The sequence below is a fragment of the Microcebus murinus genome, chromosome 2, assembly GCF_040939455.1.
Source record: "Microcebus murinus isolate Inina chromosome 2, M.murinus_Inina_mat1.0, whole genome shotgun sequence".
Classification (NCBI taxonomy): Eukaryota; Metazoa; Chordata; class Mammalia; order Primates; family Cheirogaleidae; genus Microcebus; species Microcebus murinus.
This window is the reverse complement of record NC_134105.1, coordinates 20,246,713-20,262,165: the sequence shown is the minus strand read 5'-3', so window position 1 is coordinate 20,262,165 and position 15,453 is coordinate 20,246,713. Positions and strand designations below refer to the sequence as shown.

At 45.9% G+C, this 15,453-nt stretch overlaps 1 protein-coding gene across 2 annotated transcripts in view; it reads left to right on the top strand.

Moving 5' to 3' along the window:
* Positions 1-190: 190 nt before the first annotated feature.
* Positions 191-15,453, top strand: part of MECR (mitochondrial trans-2-enoyl-CoA reductase) — a 36,330-nt gene continuing 21,067 nt past the window's right edge. For both annotated transcript variants that reach the window (XM_012750595.2, XM_012750594.2), the window contains exons 1-3: positions 191-397; positions 14,099-14,196; positions 14,658-14,789. In XM_012750595.2, the coding sequence (XP_012606049.2) occupies positions 222-397; positions 14,099-14,196; positions 14,658-14,789 (406 nt within the window). In that variant the 5' untranslated portion in view covers positions 191-221. The remainder of the gene's footprint in view (positions 398-14,098; positions 14,197-14,657; positions 14,790-15,453) is intronic.

The following is a 15,453-nucleotide window of genomic DNA, read 5'->3' as shown; positions in this document are numbered from 1 at the left end:
CTGCCTCGCAAGCCCCGCACCTCCCTCCAGTCCCTCCGCTGCCCAACCCCAGCCCCCCACACCGTCTCCCCGGGCGCCACCGCGTGGGCAGCAAAGGCAAGAAACGGCCCTTTAAAAAGAGCATGGGGCGTGGTCACGCGGCGGGGCGGGGCGAGGCGCAGGCGCGCGGGCGCCGGAAGATGACGTACCGGGGCGTCAGGCTCTTGTTGACTGGAGAGAGCATGTGGGTCTCTGGCTCAATGTCAGGGGCGCGAACCCCGGCCAGGCTGCTGCGGACTGTGCTCCCAGCTTCGGGCCGCCATGGGCCTGCCGCCTCCTCCTACTCCGCATCCGCCGAGCCCTCCCGGGTCCGGGCGCTCGTCTATGGGCACCACGGGGATCCAGCCAAGGTCGTCGAGTAAGAGACAGCGCGGAAACCGGGAAAGGGGACTAGGGTTCCTGAAGGGGTTTAAGTCCGGCTGTGGACTGGGAAGGGAGGGACAGGGTCCGAGGAAGGGGACAAAGGATAGCAAGACCAAAACTGAAGCCCAGGGCGCTTTTGGTAGCTCAGAAAGTCAGTGCTTCGAGGTAGCAGGAGACACGAGAGGGTAATAATGGCTGACATCTATTGATTGAGTATGGTGTGTCAGGCAATCCCTTTTTTAAATGGGTGCTCTCATTTAATTGTCACAACAATGTGGGGTATTAACTTGATTAATCCCCATTTTGCAGATGAGAAAACTGAGGCATAAGAGAGGTAAAAATCACTCACCTGAGGTCACACAGCCAGTAAGTGACACAGTTGGATTTGAATGCATGTCTGACCGACTGATCTGCCTAAGTTATTTCCCTCTATTATTTTTTGGAGGGACTTTTCAAAATACTTTTACGTCCACTTGGATCTTCACTTCTCAGTAAAGGTCATAGATCACTGTTTCTGTTTTACAGAGGGAAGGGTACTTTACTTGTCCAAAGTGATTTGGCTAATAAGTGATTGCAACAGGAACTGGAATCCGTGGCTTCTGACTCCTATCTCATGTGAATTCCCCTCGACTGCACGGTGTATGCATCTTGGCCTAGTTTTGTAAAAAGCTGTTTTAGGAGTCCACTTGCTCAAGACTTCTTGAGTGTCGCTCCGGGTCAAAAAAAAAAGCTGTTTTGGAGCCATACAGACCTAAGTATCTGTATTAGGTCGAATACAGGCTTAGCCTCTTAGTAGTTGTTTCATCTTGGGCAAGTCACTCAACCTCTCTGAGTCCTTATTACTTTTATGATTATGCCCTCTTCCTAAAATTCTATTGGATCTTAATTCATGAATTTTGCATGTGCCTGATTAAAAAAAAAAGACAGCCTCTTTTGTCTCCTTGTGTGGAATCCTAGTAATTTCCCTGAAGTTTAAACCATGATACTTCTGGGAGGCCGAGGCGGACGGATCATTTGAGCTCAGGAGTTCGAAACCAACCTGAGCAAGAGCAAGACCCCATCTCTACCATAAATAGAAAGAAATTAATTGGCCAACTAATATATATATAAAAAAATTAGCCGGGCATGGTGGCACATGCCTGTAGTCCCAGCTACTCGGGAGGCTGAGGCAGGAGGATCGCTTGAGCCCAGGAGTTTGAGGTTGCTGTGAGCCAGGCTGATGCCACAGCACTCACTCTAGCCTGGGCAACAAAGTGAGACTCTGTCTCAAAAAAAAAAAACAAGATACTTATGCAAAGCATTCTATTCAACCTTGGCTTCACAGCTCAGTCACCTGTAGTGCTTTTATTTTATTTTTATTTATTTATTTTTTGAGACAGAGTCTCACTTTGTTGCACAGGCTAGAGTGAGTGCCATGGCATTAGCTTAGCTCACAGCAACCTCAAACTCCTGGGCTCAAGCAATCCTACTGCCTCAGCCCCCCGAGTAGCTGGGACTACAGGCATGCGCCACCATGCCTGGCTAATTTTTTTTTCTATATATATTAGTTGGCCAATTAATTTCTTTCTATTTATAGTAGAGATGAGGTCACACTCTTGCTCAGGCTGGGTTCAAACTCCTGACCTTGAGCAATCTGCCTGCCTCGGCCTCCCAGAGAGCTAGGATTACAGGCATGAGCCACCACACCCGGCCCTGTAGTGCTTTTAGAAACTACAGTATGTATTCCCAGGCCCCATCCCTGAGGTACTTAGTAGGTCTGAGATGACCTGGAGCATCAGGTTTTTAAAGCTCTCCAGGTGACTCTGCTGCCCAGGCCAGGGTTGAGAACCATTTCCCAGTGGATACAGATTAGCAGTCAGGTAATAATTCTCCCTCTGCCCCAGAAGGGCAACTTTTCCCTTCTGACCCAGATTCAGGCAACTCCTTGTTCGCATATGGACTGAGGCCAGAGACAGGGATTCTCTTTGTAGTCATGTCTTAGGAGGTTTAGGGTAACCACACTGTCACAGAAAGAATCAGGTGTCTTTTAAACATTGCAGTGACTGGGTATCTGGGTCAGGTTACACCAGGTAAGGTTATGGACCTACCCAGCGTCTGAACAGAGCATTCCCCAAACTGGTGTGGTTTGTGATGCTTGCATTGTGGGCCAGAGCCCTGGAAGCAAGAGGGAGGAGGAAAGGAGGAGCAATCTGCTAAGGTCTGAGAGGTTGCAGAACTCCTCCAAATGAGGCCCCCAGGAATCCCCTGTTTTCATGTCAATGTTTTAAATGTCCCTATTTTCATTTCTGTTGACCCCAGACATTCCAGCTATTCTCTCATCTACTAAGCCATTTCCCTATCCCTCAGTTTCTTTCCCTTCCTTCCATAATGGGATCCTCTAAATAAGTATGTGGACCTTTTTAATTTAAAGTATTGAACTGCTGATCTAAATGAAGTAAGACTGAAGAATTGCAAAATTCTAGAAATTTCAGAATTCACAACTCTGTCCCTTGTGCAGAGTTCTGTATTCTTTATCAGATAATTCCCAAAACTCTGATGTCCTTCTCTTTCCTTTTTTTTTCTTGAAAGTCTCTTCAGATCTTTGCCATTCTCTGGGTCTTATGGTGCAAATAGCTCTCATGTGTTGTATACTTGCTGTGTAGCAAGCATTGGGCTAAGTTCTCCATATATATTATAGAATTTAAAAATCACAACAATCCAGTTTGGTCATTGTTATTCCCATTTTACAAATAAGGAAACTGAGGCTCAAGAAGATTGAAAGGCATTTGTCCAAGATCATACAATTTGGATGCCCCTTCTTTATTAAAACTTCTTGATACAAAGCTGGAATTGGTGGCTCACACCTGTAATCCCAGCACTTTGGGAGGCCGAGGCGGGAGGATCACTTGAGGCCAGGAGTTCGAGACCAGCCTAGATAACATAGCAAGACCTCATCTCTACAAAAAATTTAAAAATTCCAGGCATGGTGGTGCATGTCTGTGGTCCTAGCTACTTGGGAGGCTCATTGCTTGAGCCCAGGAGTTGGAGGTCGCAGTGAGCTATGATCGGGCCAGTGCACTCCAGCCTGGGCAACAGAGCAAGACTCTGTCTAAAAACTATAAATAAAAGTCTTTGATATAGACATAGGCCTGAAGAAACAATAACAATCATCTTAAATGTTTTTAGAGAATAAGATAGAGTTGAGGCCGGGCGCGGTGGCTCACGCCTGTAATCCTAGCTCTCTGGGAGGCCGAGGCGGGAGGATTGCTCAAGGTCAGGAGTTCGAAACCAGCCTGAGCAAGAGCGAGACCCCGTCTCTACTATAAATAGAAACAAATTAATTGGCCAACTAATATATATACAAAAAATTAGCCGGGCATGGTGGCGAATGCCTGTAGTCCCAGCTACTTGGGAGGCTGAGTCAGGAGGATTGCTTGAGCCAGGAGTTTTTTTTTTGTGTGTGTGTGTAAGTTATTTTTATTTATTTTTTTTTAATTATTTTTTTTATTTTGGCATATTATGGGGGTACAGATTTTAAGGTTTCAATAAATGCCCATTTCCCCCCCTCCCCCCAAAAGTCTGAGTCTCCATCATGACCATCCCCCAGATGGTGCACATCTCACTCACTATGTATGTATATACCCGCCCCCCTCCCCCCTCCCACCGCCCAATACCCTATTACTGTAGCACCTATGTGTCCACTTAGGTGCTACTCAATTAATACCAGTTTGCTGGAGAATATATCTGGTGTTGAGCCAGGAGTTTGAGGTTGCTGTGAGCTAGCTGACACCATGGCACTCACTCTAGCCTGGGCAACAAAGCGAGACTCTGTCTCATTAAAAAAAAAAAAAGATAGAGTTGAAAAATTGAGAATAAGTTCAGAAAAGAAGGTACAATGATAGGTCATTCAGGCGACCCCAAGTTTCTACTCTGCAGGAAGGGCAGCACCCCCCCTGGGGAAGATAGAAGAAATACTCCCCTATGTCTCCTCTCATTTTCAGGAACCTGAAGTTTTAATAAAACAGCATCCTGATCATCATGACTTTCTCACCTGCCTGCTGCTAGTACAAAATGAAACTAAGCTGAAAAACCCATAGACACATACTCAGTCTGCCTTAAGCCAGACAAAATTTGGGGGAGCAGGTGGTGGGGACCCAGGCTGTGCAGGTAGTAGGGCACTGTTTACTTTCAGGGGATTTCTTGTTACACTTGATGTTAGTGTTTAAAACCAAACACTCTGTGTAGACGACTAGGTTTTTAAACCAAAATTATAGTACTTTGGAAAAAAAATAGCATTTTGGTTTGGTGCTCTGATGAGAGCTCTTTATTATGGTCATGAATGAAGGGATTGGGAACAGAACTCATTGATTTAGTAAGTTAGCCAGCCTGTATTCTTTTAGGGCTTACTAAAGTACAAGCACTGAGGATGCAGAGATGAACAAATTGTGGTCATTGCTCTAAGGGAACTCACAGTCTAGTCCAGGAGATGGGCCACCACAGTCCAGGGGGTAAGTGCTTTGATGGGATATATTCAGAATACTATGGGTACCAGAAGAGGGGTACCTGACCCCCTTGGGCTGGTCGTAAAATGATTTCTCTGAAGACAGGATGTCTAAGTTGAATCCCCCAGGAGATTGGTGAGCAGTATATGAGAAGAGAAAAGTTAAAATGTTCCAAGCAGAAGGACATGCATGTGCAGAAACCCAGAAAGAAGAGAAAACATGGTGTGTCTGATCAGCTAACGCTGTATGCTCAGTATGTAGTCTTGTGAGAGAGGTATCTGCTAAAACCAGCTCAGAGGGAATTATCCTGAAGTCACAGGATTCAAACCCAAGCAGATTCCGCAACCTGTAACACTCGTACATTGCCTTCCATCTGGACTTCACAGTAGCCTGGGAGTTTAAGGTCAAGCCCTCTTACCCTGGTTTCTTTTTTCTTGCCTCTGAAGGTGAAATTTGACAGGCATACCTCCAAGGAATTACACAGTGGCCTGGGGTTTTCTCTCTGCCCAGAGCGTGTGGGAGGGGGCTGCCACTCCAAGTCATCGTTATTGTCTTGCCCTCTCCTAGCAGCTCCTGCAGCTGTCTGGTATGATTCCTGGCCTTTCCCACACTGGGTGAGGGGGAAGGGTCCTCATTTTAGAGAAGGAAAAGCAGAGATGACACAAGATTAGACTGTGGCTCAGATGTTTCACTGGAGACCACCCTCAAGACCAATGCCCTGGGTTCCAGTCCCACCTCTGCCACTGATTATGGTCTACATTCTCTTCAGTTACTCGAGGAAATAAAGGGAGTGACCAAGGTCAGCAGTGGTCGACTTGGGCATGCATGCTGACACCCTCTTCAGTGCCACTGACAGACCTTCACAGCTTCCTTTTCTGTATACCTGAGAAGCTACTCACCTCCCATTTACCCCATTCTCCCAAACAGCACTGCTCCTGCCAGGACAAAGTGAGACCTCAGCATCCTTCTCCTTGTAAGACTGCAGCCATGGAAACTGTTATTAGACGTGTATCCTCTTTGCTTCAACAATTGTCCAGCTCCAACAAATCTATGAAAGTAAAGCAGGCATCAGACTGCCTGCTTGCCAGTGGTTGCTCCAGCAACCTGCAGGGAGCAATGGTGTGGTGCGAAATCTGGGTCCTGGACACAAGATTTCACCAAGGATTCACTTAGCCCTTTGTTGGTTACATAATCAACACCTCCCCAGCATCCAGGCAGACGGGCTGCATGGCCATGTTTTTACCTGTCAAAGAGACAAAAGCCCCAGTGACTCGGGAGGCTGAAGCAGGAGGATTGCTTGAGGCCAGGAGTTTAAGACTACCCTCGGCAACATAGCAAGACCCAATCTCTAAAAGAATAATTAAAACAATTAGCCAGGCACAGTGGCACACACGGGTAGTCCCAGCTACCTGGGAGGCTGATATGGGAGGATTGCTTAAGCCCAGGAGTTTGAGGCTGCAGTGAGCCTTAATGGCGTCACTGCACTCCAGCCTGGATGACAGAGGGAGACATCCCCCCTCCAAAAAGAAAGAGAGACAAGCAGCTGCAGGCAAGGACTCTGCCCTCTACTGTGGGCCAGGCTTGCTTTCTAGAGCTACAGAGAGTTGATCCTTAATGAACTGAGTGACAAATTCTGCAGCTCCCTTCAAATGGAGTTTCCCTTGGTGTCAGCAGATGAAGAATATTGTAGCTTGCAAGCTTTCTAATAATCTTAGTTGAAGGGAAGTAGGGAGAGGGTTTCTTTGTGAGTAGAAACTTCCAGAAGTTGCCCTACATCTCTGATTCCCATCAATTCAAAATGATTATGCTAAAGGGCCAAAAGATGAGAACTGAATAGCAGAAGGGCAGGACTCCTTCCAAGCAGGGAAGCCAGAAGAGGCACAGGAAGGCAGGTGGGTATGCCTGACATAGCAAGTGACATGGAACAAAAGAGCTTTGCTCAGGGAAAGGAGCTCTCCCTGTGAGCGTAGGGGTCCTTTAGACCCCCACAAGCTGAGGTCACCAACACTCCCTGGTGGGGGGTGAGGCCTCACAAGCTGGGGGCTGAGGAACTTCATTCCCTCATCCTGCCCAGTTTGCCCTGCTTATTCATTATTAGTCAAATACCAGAGCAATGTACCCAGCACACCGGGCATTTCATCAAATCACAGAAGGCAGCTTGTTGGTGACTACTGGGACTGCAGACAGACTGGAGAGAGCCACATTTAGTAAGTTAGCCAGCCTGTAGGTGTCGGTTACCTTCACCCAGTGCCCCGTGATGAGATAAACACTCCTGGCTCTCTACTGAGCTGATGAGAAAGTCTCTAGCCAGTGACAATCTCTCCCTGCCTGTTCTTGCTGCTCAAAATGACATTGACCGTTTTAGGTGATTGAGTAGAAGATGAAAGATAAGTACAAATGATTGCTAATTAAATGTGGAACTGGGGAGAGATATCATACCAGAGCTAGCTAATGCCCACCTTACACAGCAAATATAACTGAGCTAGTCCTCAGGGTACTGGCCTCTTTTTTCCCCCTCTCAAAAGGCTCTTTATTCTGCCTGCTTTTGTCTCCCTTGTACTTCATATGGCATCACAGGTGTACAGCCTCGGTCTCAAAGGAGCCATTGTGACCTTATCCAGACTGGGATCTGTCAGTTGAAGACAGTGGCATCCCTCCGAGTTGTGTGGCGCCGTTACACTCACAGGGGAAGGACGTGAACGGTACGGGGGAAGCAACTTGAGATCTAGCCAGGCTGTGTTTGGGTGCCCCATTTGTACTCCGCAACACAGCCTCTATTTCCTTTGGTGAGTGTTAAAAAAAAAAAAGGAACAGGGAAGAAATGGCTGTCATTATACTAGAGGTTTAACTCCTGGAACTCATACTCCCATTTTCTCTCCTGCCTTAGTAGAAGGGTATCCTTGACGACACTGTTAGAGCTGTCTGTGGGAACAGCAGTGTCTGGTATTGATGGCATTCCACGGGGTAGGCTGGGGCTGGTCTCCCTGGTGAGATGCAGCTGGACCAACACACCACCCTCCACCCCTGGGTTCGCAGCACATGTCAGGCCTTTGTTTGCAGCTTCAACTTCCCATCTCCTAGGCCTGTGTCCCTGTTTGGCCCTTCCTGTTCTCCTTCCCTCCCACTTTTGTAAATCTCAACTGGCACAGAACAGCTAGGCTCCCCAGAAGAAAAAGGAGAGAAGTGGGAGCAGTTTGTAACCCAGTGCATCATTTCTCAAATGCTTTTGGGGGCAGGCTGTGCTGTGAAAACACTATAGCATTCCCAGCCTGGATTAAATCCGAAAAGCTCTGATTCCACAAGCCACATAGGAGTTTCTTTACTCAAGGACTTCTCCGAGTTTTTATGACTAAGGTGCAGTCAGAATCTTAGAAAGGGGGTTTACTAGGCAGCATTTCCCAAATGTATTAGATCCCAGAATACCTAATAATATCTCCGAGAAGAATTCAACAAACATAATGTAGCAGATGCCAGCATGGGGTTCAGCAGCGTGAGCTTCGGAGTTTAGCCTAAGATCAAGACTTTCCACTTACTCTTGAGCAAATTACTTAACTCCCCTATGCCTCAGTTTCTTCTTCTTTAAATTGGGGTGATAATACCTTCCACATAGGCATTTTGAGGACTGAATGACATCACATATATAAAATGGTAAGCATAATTGGAGCTCAGTGAGCAGTCGATATTAGTTGTCCTTTCATTGCCCAGCTAAATCACCCAAAATAAGCTTTCTTCTCTCCTAGACCCCACCCATACACCGCTGACTCAATAGCTCTTTATGTCCAGCCTTGATCACCCTCTGCTCCATGTCCATACTGCAGGTCACCTGCTTCCACAGTCCAAATTGACTCTTCCTTCCTATCTCAACATTCAATTAATTGTCCAAGCCAAAAACCTGGGAGCCATCAAAGACTTCCCCTCCCTCCTGCCACATGGAGTTGATCACCAAGTGACATCAGCGTCACAAGAGATTCCAGGTTATTGAATCTTTCTCTCCATTCCATGCCTCCAATCCAGACCACACCCGTTGCCTGGCCTACTGTCAGGTCAGATTTTCTGCCATTCCCTCCAGCAGGAAAGCCTTTCGTTCTCCCTCGGTCCACCCAGTAAATGCTTGTTTATTCTTCAAGCCCAGCTAAGGTATCATTTCTTCCAAAGACCCTTTTCTAACCATTTATTTCCTTCTTCCCATGAGGCTAGACACTCTCAGCCAACTTTAGCACCACCAGCCTGCCTCTGTTATAGCTCTTCTCCTGGTGTTTCCATGGGTCTGGTTCCCAGACCATCAAGCTCCTGGGCAGGGGATTTTATTTTATTTACTTTTTTAGAGACAGTCTCACTATGTAGCCCAGGCTGGAATGCAGGTGGCTGTTCACAGGTGCGATCATAGCATGCTACAGCCTCAAACTCCTGGGCTTGAGTGATTCATCTTCCTCAGCCTCCCACAGGCACTCCCCACTGGTCCTGGCTCTATTCATCTCTAAACCCCTTGGCATAGTATCTGGGACTTGGACTGTCAATAAATATTTGTTGAATTAAATTTACTTGAATTTTCCAAAAAGTTGCTGTCTTCCTTTCAGTGACTCAGTGATTCTTTTCAGAGGTATAGCCAGCTGATTGTTTCAAAGGCTTCCTTGCATATTCCTACCACTGATAACAGCTGCCATTTCTTCAGCATCTGCTGTGTATCAGGTACTACCATAAATGCTTTATGTACATTAACTCATTTAGCCCTGTGAGCTCGGTTCTAGTGTTACTCCATTTTACAGAGGAGTATTCTGAGGCTTATCTAGCTGATGATTGACCAAGGTATGATTCAAACCCAGGGCTGCCTCTCTCACTCCAAATCCACTCTCTACCTTTCATCTATGAACCAAGATCCACCTGTATTTTTATCTTGACCATGGTCATGATTTTTTAAAGTGCAGTCTTACTGCACATTTTATCTGTATGCCTAAACAGAACTGTCTTAAGGATAATCTCCATTTTTATTTTAGCCCATGTGTCAGGGGTATTTTCCTAAACAGCCCAGAACCAAGAAGAGCAAGAACAAATAGCTAAGTTCCTTTGGTTTGAGCCCCTCCCCTGATTCCCTAAACGACTGGCACTTTTATGCCACATTTTCTCACTAGAGAGAAAAGTTCAACCCCAGACATTTGCTCAACACTGAGTTAAGACTAAAAGTTCTCTGCCCTCCATGAGCCCACAGTCTTAACAGTGAGATCGCATGCATGCATGTACACACGCACATTCTGACCATGAAACTAGATGGTAAGTAAAAAGAGCACTGAGTTGAGTCTGAAAGACCTGAATCCAAATCCAAATTTGTATCTACAGTTCCAAATTCCAGAAAGCTCTGAAAACTCACAGTTTTCTGTAACTCATTTGGAGGTAAAATCTGATCTAACATAGGTTTTTATAGTCTTTATTCATCTCAGTGTGAATATTCCTATATTTTGCTGCAGAAACGTTAATATGTCTGATCAGAGGTTGTTGCCCCAGCTCCAACTGGGGATATAGATAATACATAGTTCTACACTGTGGAGTTTTGGAAAAGGGATGTGAACCTATGTCTTGTCTTCATCAACTGAAAAAAATGGGAAAAGACTTCATAAACTAAAAAATAATAAACTCATGTGAGATGGTCCTAAACAGTTAGGATGTATAATTCTGTATGATGGGGGCACTGAGCAAGTGATTCTTTTTTCAAGGCCAGGAAGAAGATTTAAACATGTCTCAGGGGAAGTAAAATTTGAACTGGGTCTTGAAGGGTGAATTGAATTTCTCATTTCACAGAGAAGCTATGGAAAAGAAGTTCTAGGCTGAAGGAAGAGCATATAGAAATTGTGCAGGAAAAAAAAATGTGTTTAAGCAGCTTGAGCACATGGACTTTGTCAGCTTACAGAAAAACTCTGATTATCTGTCAAATGCAGGAGAGAAGCAGTGCGGATAATATAAAGGGACAGCTAGTCTAAAATCCATTTGCTCTACACAGGATTTTTCTTTGGAATTCAGACTTGTACATTCACAGAGAAATGTCGCTGTCCTGGCTGACGCCTTCCTGCTTAGTCTGGTGGGGAGACTGTGGTGCCTGTTAGTGTCCCTCCTGCTCCCTGACAGGCTGGTGCAGCCAGACCAGGCCAGTGCTCTCATTTCACTACCCTCTGCTTGGTCCCTTGTCAGCCCCTTACCAGATGGCTTCTCTAGCATCAGATGCCAGGTTCAGATCAGATTAGCCACTTACTACTTTTAATGGCCTCGAGCAAGTTATTTACCTCTCCTGTGCCTTTGTTCCTCAGCTGTAAAAGCAGAACAATAGTATGCAAGCTATTGTAGTAGGGTGAAAGCTGGCACAGGAAGCACTTAGCAGGATGCCTGACTGGTCCGTAAACAGTGGTTACCACTGTGACAAGGACTGCCCCTCCTCCAGCTGTGTATAAATACATACATTCCTTAGTACCTAATCTTATCTTTAAAAGTCCATTTTTTATTCTTTCTGCCCCTTTGTCATCAGCTACTTCCAAATTAACCATTTTCTGTGGAGTTTGTCTGTTGGTTTTTGCTGCTGTATCTCAATCATGGTAAGACACGGCCTCCCTTTGACCACGATCCACTATGGGGTCCCCAGATCCTCAGGGGTTCTTGTAGGTAGTTGGGAGAATTCCCAAACTAATTTAAGGATGGCAGTGTAAAGCAATGTAAATAAGAGCACTGACTTTGAAATGAGATAAACCCTGTCGCTTACTAGTTACCTTACCCTGTATAAGTTTCAGAATCTCTGAGAGCCTCTGCTTGATAGTATGGGGATGTTCTTACTTTCCTCACAGAAGTGTTACATCTTAAATTGGATCGTGTATTTAAAGCCCTTAGCCCAGGACCAGGTATATAATAAATACCTCATAAGTTCCTGTCTCCATTATTACTATTAGTACAAAACATTTCTTGAGGCCGGGCGCGGTGGCTCACGCCTGTAATCCTAGCACTCTGGGAGGCCGAGGCGGGCGGATTGCTCGAGGTCAGGAGTTCGAAACCAGCCTGAGCAAGAGTGAGACCCCCGTCTCTACTATAAATAGAAATTAATTGGCCAACTAATGTATATAGAAAAAAATTAGCCAGGCATGGCGGCGCATGCCTGTAGTCCCAGCTACTCGGGAGGCTGAGGCAGGAGGATTGCTTGAGCCCAGGAGTTTGAGGTTGCTGTGAGCTAGGCTGATGCCACAGCACTCACTCTAGCCTGTGCAACAAAGCGAGACTCTGTCTCAAAAAAAAAAAAAAAAAAAATTTCTTGAAAATCACACTTTCTTTCTTTCTTTCTTTCTTTCTTTCTTTCTTTCTTTCTTTCTTCTTTTCTTTTCCTTTCTTTTCCTTTCTTTTCTTTTCTTTTCTTTTCTTCTTTCTTTGACAAAGTCCCACTCTGTTGCTGGGGCTAGAGTACAGTGGCTTCATCCTACCTAACTGCAACCTGGAACTCCTGGGCTCAAGCCATCCTCTTGCCTTAGGCTAATTTTTTTCTATTTTTAGTAGAAATGAGGTCTGGCTCTTGCTCAGGCTGGTCTCCAACTCCTAAGTTCAAGCGATTCTCTGGCCTCAGCCTCCCAGAGTACTAGGAATACAGGCATGAGCCACCACGCCTGTCCGAAAATCACACTTTTATCCTAGGATCAAGCTTTACGTATAATTAAAAGATAGGATTCCTGCAGGAAGTGGGTGGAATTACATCAGCTTAGTGTGGTGATACTGTTGCCTTATGCTAAGAACCTCTGGTTGGCAGTTACATGTGTCTTTGGCAAGTAAAAATGAAGAGAATTATTAATAAGTACATTTGGGCAGACAGAAGCATTGCAAACATGAAGTCTTAGAGGTGTGGAGAGAGAAAAGGAGCCTCTGGTGACTAAAAAGTCATAGGACCCATGGGTCTAGTACAGTGATCAGTGCTATCTGGTTGGCAGATCTCCTTTTAAAAAAAAACAAAAAACTTTTTTTTTTTTTTTTTTTTTTTTTTGAGACAGAGTCCCACTCAGTTGCCCGGGCTAGAGTGCCATGCCGTCAGCCTAGCTCACAGTAACCTCAAACTCCTGAGCTGAAGCAATCCTACTGCCTCAGCCTCCCGAGTACCTGGGACTACAGGCATGTGCCACCATGCCCGGCTAATTTTTTCTATATATTTTTAGTTAGCCAATTAATTTCTTTCTATTTTTAGTAGAGATGGGGTCTCACTCTTGCTCAGACTGGTTTCTCCTGACCTTAATCAATCCACTGTCTTGGCCTCCCAGAGTGCTAGGATTACAGGCGTGAGCCACCATGCCCAGCAAAACTTTTTTTTTTTTAATAACAAAAGTAACACATGGACATTATCATTAAGCTTCAAAGACCCTCTGGCAGGTTTTGCCTATTAAGCGAAGTTTTAGTGGGATAAAGACATTGGTACCATAATGTCCAACCCCCTCAAAGCGAGTTACCACAGACTGCACATGGGAAAAGCTCATGGAAGGGATCAAGTCCAAACCACCCCTTCACTCCATTTTACAAATTGAGAAACAGGCCAAAAGCAGAGCAGAGACTTGGCAGCAAAGGCCCGGCCATCCTCTAGCTCTCTCCCCAGTGTTCTTTCTGACAGACAAGGGTTCTCTAGGAGGGACATCACTCGGGGTGAATCTCAGCCACCCAGGGAGTTCTTTCTGAACTGTGTAGGCCATCTCTCCATTTCCCCACCCTCTCCGCAAGTCATGGAAATGTTTCCTCTCCCCATATGTGTTAGGGGCAACAAAAACCAAACAGGCAGAGGACGGGGGTCTAGCCTAGGTCTCTCAGGTCTGCCCGTTCGTAAGAACTACTGGGGTCCCCTCATCTGGAGGTTCTGGTTCAGGTCAGAGCTGAGCTTGAGAATCCATACGAGTGAGCACACTTGGTGATTATTACAACCAAGCAAGTTTGGGGAAGCACAAGGCTAATCCAGGCCATCAGAGGTTTCCTGTCCCAGAGTATGCAGTGGGGTTGACAGGCCACTAGGGATTATCCACTGGCAGTTAGTGAGGGAGTCAACCTGTATCCTGTGCTAATTTTTTGTAGCACCTCTCTTTTATACCAGAGCCCTAATTCCTGGACACATATGGCAGCTCAAAAATGCTGCCTGACCTACTTTGGGGAGATGATTTAAGCAGAAGACGCCCAGTCTGGCCTGGGTGACATTAACATCTCTCTTTTGGCTTTGTGCTTAGACTGAAGAACCTGGAGCTAGCTGCTGTGGGAGGATCAGACGTCCGTGTGAAGATGCTGGCGGCCCCTATCAATCCATCTGACATAAATATGATCCAAGGTAACCTTGGTTTCTATGGCTTATGTTAATTGGCTTTTTTGCTCAGCTGCTACCTCGTTTTCATTCCTCCTCAGGTGTGGGTGTGAAATTCCTGTGATTAGCAACAGCTGTTCTCCAGATGAGCTGTCTGCAGACTGTGTCAGCCCTCCCTGGCCTTCCTTCTCTGGAATATGAGGCTTTTTGAGAGTTAGGAAGATTGCAGTGGGGAATAAGCCAACCATTGTGAAGTGCCTATGACATGCTGGGTTCATTTTGTATGTTATCTGATTCTCATAATCACCATGAACACTAAAGAGTATTATCCCCCTATACAGACAAGGAACCTAAGGCTCCCAGGTTGGTTAGCCAGACAGCTAGTCAAAGGCAGAGCCCAGATCAGATGTAGGTCTATCAGACTCTGACTCAGTGCTCTTCCACTGCCCAGACTTCATTGGCTGACCCTTTCTGCTCTTTTCGCTCAGGAAACTACGGCCTCCTTCCCAAACTGCCTGCTGTTGGAGGGAACGAAGGTGTTGGACAGGTGGTGGCAGTGGGCAGCAATGTAACTAGGTTGAAGCCAGGAGACTGGGTGATCCCAGCAAATGCCGGTTTGGGTGAGTTTCTCCAGGTGCCAGCAGCCTTTTCGTTTTTTCAAATTCTCTTTCACCCACTCTGTAGACGCCCACACATTGGCTCAGCGTAACTAAGCAGTGCAGGTTTTATTTATTTATTTTTTCAAAGCAAGCTTGAGCTGGGTCTCTGTGAATTAGAACCCAGAAGGTCCTAACCCTGGATTGTAGTGGGAACACAGCAGACAAGAATCTAGTGGGCTCCTATTTTGCTGTCTGATTTGGGGCAAGGGCTTCACTTCTCAAGCTTCAATTCTTTCTGCGTTCCTAAGTGGATAATGTCTGTCTTGCTTCCCTCTTGTAGCTGCTGTGAGGATCCATTTGTATAATGGATGTGCCTCAAAAACTGTCAAGTGCTAAAAAACAAAACTCACCAATGACTTATTATATGTCAAAGAGAATCCTACTCCTTAGGTTGGCTTTTGCAGGGCCTCACCCCATGGGGCCCCAGTCTACCTTTATGACTTACTTTCTCACTCATGCAGTCCTCCCCCATATGCAGACTCTTTGCTAAGGCTACAAGGGATTTTCCACCATTTCCCAATCTCACCTTTGTGTCTTTGCTCCTTTTACTCCCTCCACATGAAATGATTTTTGGCTCATCCCTATCTAACAAAATGTATGCATCAGAGGTCCAGTCCAATGAAGC